At 35.3% G+C, this 8817-nt stretch overlaps 1 protein-coding gene across 1 annotated transcript; it reads left to right on the top strand.

Moving 5' to 3' along the window:
- The first annotated feature begins 630 nt into the window (after nt 1-630).
- LOC102593401 (vacuole membrane protein KMS1) lies at nt 631-8409 on the top strand. Its single transcript, XM_006359854.2, has 8 exons — nt 631-959; nt 4513-4721; nt 5345-5423; nt 5607-5906; nt 6379-6533; nt 7202-7318; nt 7503-7682; nt 7769-8409. The coding sequence occupies exons 1-8, from the start codon at nt 884-886 to the stop codon at nt 7925-7927; spliced, it is 1275 nt and encodes a 424-aa protein (XP_006359916.1). The 5' UTR covers nt 631-883; the 3' UTR covers nt 7928-8409.
- Nucleotides 8410-8817: the final 408 nt, after the last annotated feature.

Raw genomic sequence — 8817 nt, 5'->3', positions numbered from 1 at the left:
GTTTTGAACTTATATTTGGGGAGTAAAATAGAGAATAGAGTTGGAATGCTCTTTAATGTCATTAACACTTACTTAAAAATTATCACATCTACTCAATAACTAAGACATGTGTTATTTTTTATTACTTTTGAAACTGTTTTTCATCTTTAATCACATTTCCCATTAACGTGGTATAACGATGAACAAGTAGCTAGACACACATATTTACATAACATAATACAAATAAGTTTGAATGTATCACACATGAATTTTCACGTAGAACTCCACATAAAATTTATATGTCTACTTATTCAACTTTATATAAAATAAAATATCTATTTGTATCCAAAATAAAAAAACTGAATCAAAATAAAAAACACATTTACATATTATCCTTATCTATCCCATCTCGATATCAACCAATTCCCTATAGTTGGATGGAAGGTCCAATAGTTTTTCGAATTCTATTTGTTGTATGATTGTATCTACCAATATAGTAGTAATTTATTTCCCTCCTTTAAATTTGGGTCAGCATTAAATTGTCAATTGTAGCTAATACTGCATTTATCAACTTTATTTATTTATTCACCTTATTTATTTATATTAGTATATAGTATTTATATTATATTGTGATATATATATTTATAGTAGTTTTTCTTTAACCCAGATGATCTGGGTCGCCCCCATTGTTTGAAAAAAACGACCCCCTGAGAGAGCTCAAACAGTGGATCTGACGCAAACCCACTTAGATTTTCTTGTTTACAGCCCTCAGATCTCTTCGAAAAATCGATTCTTTGTGTAATCTAATTGATTGATTTTCCTCTTTTTCGAAGTTTTCTCTGCAATCCAACAGTAATTGGGTTGTAAAAAAGGAGTCTTTTTAAGGTGGAAGGCACAATTGACAATGGGGTCGAAGAAGAAAACAGCATCCCAGAAAAATTCTCGTTCTGCTTCTCCAGTTAAAGAGATGGCAATTTCAGGCAAGTTTTTGGTTTGGGGTTCTCTTTGTTTTATTTTATTTTTAATGGATAACTAGGGAAGAGAAAAAAAGAGGAAATGATAGAGTTGTTAATGGATTAGGTTGTGATTTTGGATATGGGTATGTATTAATACTTGCTAGAAATAAATAAATGTAGCATCTTTGATTTGATGACTGCATCTACTGTATGAAGGTGTAAATCTGAGTCCTTAATGTTGAATTAATGAACAATTGTGTTTTGTTGGGTGGGGGGGGGAGACAAAATATATGTTATTGTAATTGCTCCTGATGTGGGATGTGTAGCTATTTTTCTCATAATTGCTTGTAATAAGCATGGTGTTGTTTTTATGGAGAATCTTGGAAAATTTATTGTTGAGGAATCTAGATACATGGAGTCAAAAGTGAGGAAAATGCTTAACTAAGAAAATAGATTGTAATGGGTCAATTTTAGTACAGCGTTATGGTCGCGCAACAAGGTATGGAGTTATTGAGATATAGCAATGAGTTTCTTGGATCATTCCGAGGCACGTGGAATCAGAAGAACCGATGTGGCAATACCATGCCAATTTAAGTTGTTTGTATGCGTTCGGCTTATCATTGTGTTTTTTTGTTTTGTTTATGGTATCGAAACATGAATGCTGAACCCATTATGCATCTTGGTTGATGTATCCTTCTTCATGGGATGGGAGCATTTCTTTTAAGTATGTTCATTTAAGCAGTTGTCTGTTTAATTCTTCCAGTCACTGTGGAGACTGGAGAGTATTATATAGACGTTATAAACAGTCACGGACAGAAGATATGTCTGCAGTTTTTGTTGCATTTTGAATGGATTGTTTGGCTGTAGCATCACAAAGGTGACACTTAATCAGGAGAAGTATCAGTCTGTGGCAGAAGAAACTTGGTCATTCATGTCCTACTTTATGCACCTTAGTCTTCGTGATCATATGCCAAATTCTATTGAAGATTTCCTGTTTTCCTATGTACTCAGCTAGTGAACTCCTATACTGGAAATCTTGTACTCATATCATTTGGTTTAATAAGGTCATCTCATCAGCTTCGTTTTGGAGAACAGACAGTTATCTATAATTGTGGGCTTGATGTCTCATTGGCATTTAAATATAAGATGAAGTGTTTCAAAGTAGTACCATTTAGTAGGTTCTCATATGGACTAGATTAGTTGAAGCTTCATCCTAGTTTTGTAATTTGGTTAAAGATCATCTACTTCATTTGGAGATTGCTGTGTCAGTAGTCCATTTTTAGCACAGCTAAGCATTAAACTAGATAATACTCTTTGGGATCGTTTTGGTAGAGTGTATAAGAATAATGCTAAATATAGTGTGTTAGTAATGTTTGTATTAGTTATGCTTGCATTTATTATACATAGGATATTTTTATGCATTGTCCTGTTTGGTGCATTAAAAATAACATGCATTGTATACAAAAATTTATTTACAAAGATACCGTCCACAATTATGGTGGAAAATATGTGAAAAAAGGTTTTGAGGGGCAATTGAGTCTTTAACCATGCTAATGCATGCATTTAAACCATTGCATTACTAATACCTAGAAATCCATGGTATTAGTAATACACACCTTAATACACAACAGAGTGTATAACTAATGCAAGACATTGGTTCGAAAAGAGTACCAAACAAGGTACTAGTAATAGTGACCTAAGTTGTGCGGATTCTTCACTTTCGATGCCGCACCCGTGTCAGATTCTCCAAAAATACACTACTTTTGGCGAATCCGACACGCACCCCTTGACATTATTGAAGAGTCCGAGTAACATAGAGTAATACACAAAGATGCATGCATTATTTTTCCTAATACACTCTACCGAATGACCCCTTTTAGTTTGAATACGTGGAGTAAAATATACAACATAGAATAATAACTAGCAGGGATTAAAGTCAGTGGAACATATTTCATACACTGAACCACATCTGCACTGGTTTAAAGTGGATGAAGTCAGATTGAAGCAAATTATTTATAGCCAATATGCTAAATTCCCTATAAATCCTGTTTAGTATTGTCCCAGATTTGTCATGAAGGTATAATCCAGACCCCAATGGAGTTAGTTGTGGATTGGAAAAGCTAGGATCCCACTTTGTTGTACTATGCAGAGTTTGATCAATGTTTTATGTTTATATCCCTTGCATCTGTTTTTTTGAGATCGTTTCTTATTTTGTGCCGAAGCACTTTCTAAAGCACATGCTTTCGACTGAGAAGGGGGTCCACCTTCTTTTAATTATTTTTCATGAATGTGGTGTCTGGGCCAATTTTCGCACACCTCGACTAATTCCACTGGATACATGCCACCTCCCACTAGCAATAGGTACCATGTAACTTTGTTCACCAAGGTTAGGACAGATGGGAAGAATCACTTAGTGTTTTTTTTTGTCTCCGCTGGGATTTGAACCTGCGACCTCACGGCTCTCAACCACTTCATTGATATGGTAAAGATGAAATGTTAAGGCCTTTGAAGTTTTTGATTTTTCTCAATAATTTTTGGTAGTTGTTTTCTCCTTTTATTTAAGCCCCAATCTTATTTCGGTTGAGACTTTTGTTATCCGCAACAGTGCCATATTTATTCCAATTCTGGGTAGAGCCGTAGAGCAGTGCGACTTTCGTTTGATAATATCATTTAACATATGGTTACTAGATGGCTGATAAACATGATGACCTAGAATTACATGATGCATTGTGCGCTTCTCTTTATATTTTTATAAAACGTGAGATTTGGAATGTCCTTTTGATTCTAAAGACATGGAAAGACAACTTAAGGCATGTGGCCAGAAGAGAAAATTTGTAGAAATTGAAACATTCATGTTCTTGAACTATGATATATCAAACTTATCAGAAAGTAACACTTACCTTTCTAAATAAAAAGAACTTGGAAAGTAGCTTTTTTAGGAACTGCTATTATCGCCAAATTTAGAAGGTATTATCTTTTGGATTGTGTAACTTATAGAGATAAAAGAATAAAAAAGTAACTCGTAGAGATAAAAGTTCTAATATTTGGAAGCTTATGTCATACCTCTGGTATCATGGTATGTATGAGGATAACAAATAGTACACTTTAGTTAACTGAATGAGAAATTCAATTCTTTTCTGAAAAATGATTGTAGAATTATCAATGAGAAAACTCAAAAGTTCTAATTGATATGATTGAACAAAATAGAAAGTAAAGTAATAGGCATGTCTCATCAATTTGGTTGATCAAAAAGAAACAATCGACCCATCAAAAAAAATAATCTAACAATAAGAAACGAAAATATTTTATCTATGGGGCATATTGTAGGAAGGAGAACGTGTTCACAGTTTGCATATAATTATTTAACACATTTTAGAAGAAAGCTTATTGGTGATGCTGATTGTCTAGACAGATTTGAAAAGAGAAGAAAGTAAGGGACAAAATGTCACAAACCAAGGGGACAGTCTATATTCTTAACAGAGAGAGGGGTGGGGGGCGGGGTGTATGCTCCTGTTAAGGAGAAGGAGACATTGCTTTCTAAAGTTACTTGACTGAGTTAATTGCTATTGCCTTGCAGATCATAGTGCGAAGCATCAAAAGGATTTAGAAAATTTGAATCTGTTGACACAGCCTTTCAGAACACTCAAGCTTTTCAGTATGGCGATGATGCAGTATCTTATGAAGTTGATAGCATATCTTTTGTCACATCGATGGTGTATGCTTTTCAGTATGATTGCTGGACTTGCCTTAATACTGCTTGTGACAACCGATGGTCCTCATGTAAAGGTATGCTTCATCAATTTCAGATGCTTTTTTAGTGGATAAAGATGGTTACTTGTACCATCATCATAATATGTGTCTTGCACCCAAGGGCGGGGCTTGTGGTCAATGTAGTGGAAAATGCCCTGAGAGACCAAGGTTCAGATTCTGAAAAAGACCAAAAATAAAAACACTGGGTGATTTTTCACATCGGCCTAAGCCTTGGTGGGAGGCAATATGTAATTGGTGTTGTAGTTGAGGTGTGCGCAAGTTAGCATGGATACCACCGTTACCTAACACAAAACACATGTCTACTTAAGAAGAAGAACTTTATTTCTTGTTACTGGAAGTCGACAATTGGTCAACTTAAAACTGGGTTTTCCATTGTTACATCACTAAGTGAACTGTTTGTTTGGATCCTTTTGGCAATTTTCAATTATTTTGTTGAGGAGTTAAAAAATGTCATATATCTATTTTCCTCAGCTTGTATGATACATCTGATGCCGAAAGGAATGGGATAGATATAGAGGACTCATATAGTGACCCAACTAGTTTTGAAGAGGCGTTGTTTGGTTGTTTTGTGGTACCTATTATGTTGTATTTAAAGTCAGTCCTGTCAGTGCTAATAGAACATGTCTGTTTCAATGCAGCATGTTGAGGAGGTTCTTAAACATCTCCAGTTTGGATTATGGTGGGTGGCTCTTGGTGTGGCGTCTTCTATTGGCCTTGGTAAGCAGCATTCACTGTTAGATTTTTTAGCTTCTTATGTTTAATGGCTTCTATATTGGAGGGAGACCTATCTACTTGAATCTCCATAAATAGAACTTGCTAATAGTAATGGGGATTTAACTTGCTTTTTTCTAGCTTTTCCATAAAAAATCTTTGATCCGCTGTTTCGTTGCCATGTTGCAGGGTCTGGTTTGCACACTTTTGTCCTTTATCTGGGCCCTCATATTGCTTTATTTACGATAAAAGCAATGAAGTGTGGGCGAGTTGACCTCAAAATGGCTCCCTATGATACAATACAATTTCAAAAAACTCCTTTATGGCTTCATAAAGATTGTTCAGAGTTTGGCCCCCCTGTATTTTCATCTTCACATGGCACAAGTGTTCCTCTTAGTAGCATACTGCTCCAAGTGCAGTTAGAGGCTGTTTTATGGGGCCTTGGAACTGCACTTGGAGAGCTTCCCCCATATTTTATTTCAAGAGCAGGTTCGTCTACACTATATTTTGTCTATAAGCCTACATCTGTATTGGGTAGATAGTTCAAACCTGCAGCACAAACCTATTTTGAAGCTACTGGTCTTAGTATATTAGGCTGTATTCAACCTTGCAGTGTGTTTAAAGATACTCACTTGTTATTTGGAAAGTTCACCCTTTTTTCAATCAAGAATTTAATTATTTGATTAACTTTTTTGAGTTTTAAATTCATGCCCAATGGGACTTGCTTTGTCGTCCGGGCCTTCAATCTTTTAGAACAGTGGTAGGAATTTGATTTTCCTCGGTCAATCAGATGTACCTTGGGAGCCTAGATGTGCATAGCTTTTGCTATATTTTAGAAATATTTTTCATTTTTTGATAAATCAAGGCCATAATTTGGGGACTTGTATTTTCTATTTGTTTACAATCTTGTCAGATGCAAAAGAACATTTTGAAACTAATGTATTTGCATACCTTTATGCAGCAAGCCTCTCAGGCAGTAAAGTGGAAGCAATGGAAGAACTAGATACCTCTTCTGAAAACAATGGATTTATAACTACTCGTCTGACTCAAATGAAGCGATGGTTTTTTTCCCATGCACAATGTTTGAACTTCTTCACAATTCTAATACTTGCTTCGGTTAGTCCAAATCTATATATAAATCTATCTTCTATTCATCCGGAGAACCATGCACAGAGGATAAACTTGATGACCTTAGTTTTGTATGCAGATATTATGTTCCTTAAGCTATACACTAGAGCATCATCTCCCCATCCCCAAAGTGAAGTTGATTTTTTGTTGACTGTAAAAAACAGATTTGGCTTTTAGGACAAAATTATGGTTTTAACTTGATTATGTCTCTGCAAGCCACTGAACTTTCCGTAACTACAGAGAGCTGTAGTAAATATGGTAACCAGAAGTTCGGCAGGCCAGAGTAAACTGGCTTTTGGGGATGTTTGTCACTTGAGCAAAAATAATTTTGACGTTTTAATAATCAAACAAATGTGTTGGTCCTGTAACTTTGACAATTGTGTCATACAGCATCTTCTTGAAGGAATTTTGGGTGGATTTCGAAAATGCATTGTGATTATTCAAAACTTGGGAAGATCCCAATAGTGTAATCTCCAAAAGAAGTAATTAGAACTGGGACATACAGGACAAATATAATTTCAATTTTATCTTTTATCCTTTCTCTTTTCCTTGTTCTGTAGTTTTGGATTAGCTGCGTATGGTGGTATCTTTCAGTTAACATGCAGATATATCTTCTCAAATAGTATAGACTGTTCTAATGGATCTGCCTTTTGTAGGTTCCGAATCCTCTATTTGATCTTGCTGGCATAATGTGTGGACAATTTGGGATCCCATTTTGGAAGTTCTTTTTTGCAACTTTGATTGGAAAGGCCATCATTAAAACTCACATACAGGTCTGTCAACTCTAATGTTCTGCATTCATGAGTTTCAACGTCTTAGACGCAGTTTCAATTTAGTCTAGTTTTGGCGTCATGTAAGATCTTTTCATTTGCTTTCTCGGCCACCCTTTTCAGACTGGCCAATTTATTAAACATGTTGATCCTGATAGAGATGTGTTATTTGACTATCCTTCTGCAGACCGTGTTTATAATTTCTGTTTGCAACAATCAACTTCTTTATTGGGTGGAAACCAAGATGATTCGGATGCTTAGTTTTATACCTGGTCTGGAAACCATGTTACCCAAAATCATTGCGAAGCTCCATTCCATGAAAGACAAGTATATGGCTACCAAAACTCCTTCCACTTCAAATATAAAGGTATAGTTCATCTAATACTATTGTATGTGGTTAAATTCCTTAGTTTATCGTTCTCCATCTTAATTGAAACTCATAATCTTTGTCAGGTGAACAAATGGGATTTCTCATTTGCTTCAGTTTGGAACGGCGTGGTAACCATCATGCTACTTAACTTTTTCGTTAAGATTGTAAATGCTACTGCACAGCGGTATTTGAAAAGACAGCAAGAAGAGGAATTGGCTAGTCTGAAGAACAAATCATCTTGAAGGAAATCAGATAAACCCCCTCTTCATTCTCTCATTGATTTGTTTTTGGGTCAAGCTTTTTCTTTCCGCTATCTACCTTTGTTAAATAGGGTTTACGAAGTGATTGGTGGCTACGATGGAAGCTACTTGGAGACGTCCATTTCACAAACTTTGTACAAAAGAACACTAGTCCGTCTCACAAGTTCATTGACTATGTAACTTCAAGAAAAACATTATTTAGGGGTGCCATTGTTGACAAAATTGGTGATCAGGAAACTGGAAAACTCATTATTGGGCAAATGCTTCAACATTTAGAAAGTGAAGATACATTTTCTGCATTTATAAACAGGCCTGTTTTTTTAGTATAGCATTAGTGCTCTGTTCTTCCCTCTTTTAAAATTCATTGAAGTCGTGGTTGGCACGGACAAAAGCTTTGTATTGTACCGTTTGCTGGAATTATTATTTTTATGTATCATCGTCATCAGTGCTTTGATGTTCTTCTCTCTGATCTCGTCCATTGGCATTCTGATCGTGGTCATTCATAGATAGTTGGGCACTTTTAGTGATAGTCACAGCTCTGAGATAGGAAAGCTCCTTCACACTTTTGTTATGAAGGGGAGCCGTGGAGTAATGTAAAGTCATCTCATCTCATGTGACTTACATGAGATTAGTCATTAATGCTTGTGTCATGATAGACTCTGATCTATAGGGTTGTGTTAAATGAATAAGTAAAAACGAATAGAGGAAGTAATAAAAAAAGAGTGGAGTGATCAAGAAGCAATTAAATTCGACTTTATATAATAAAATGCTATTGGAATTGTATATATAGTAGGTGTCATCATCACTTGCGTAATCTTTATATTATACTGATTATTTTATTAATAGTCAGTAATCATCGTTTAAATCAAGAT

The sequence above is a fragment of the Solanum tuberosum genome, unplaced genomic scaffold, assembly GCF_000226075.1.
Source record: "Solanum tuberosum cultivar DM 1-3 516 R44 unplaced genomic scaffold, SolTub_3.0 scf00309, whole genome shotgun sequence".
In the NCBI taxonomy this organism is placed as follows: Eukaryota; Viridiplantae; Streptophyta; class Magnoliopsida; order Solanales; family Solanaceae; genus Solanum; species Solanum tuberosum.
Note: the sequence above shows the minus strand (reverse complement) of the source record. Positions and strands in the feature narration are given on the sequence as shown.

What these genes read in the sequence shown, in the direction of transcription:
- LOC102593401 (XM_006359854.2), top strand. Translation starts at nt 884, where the DNA reads ATGGGGTCGAAGAAGAAAACAGCATCCCAGAAAAATTCTCGTTCTGCT. An exon ending in TAAAGAGATGGCAATTTCAG is followed by an intron (nt 960 to 4,512) that starts GCAAGTTTTTGG and finishes ATTGCCTTGCAG; the next exon opens with ATCATAGTGCGAAGCATCAA. An exon ending in ATATTTTATTTCAAGAGCAG is followed by an intron (nt 5,907 to 6,378) that starts GTTCGTCTACAC and finishes ACCTTTATGCAG; the next exon opens with CAAGCCTCTCAGGCAGTAAA.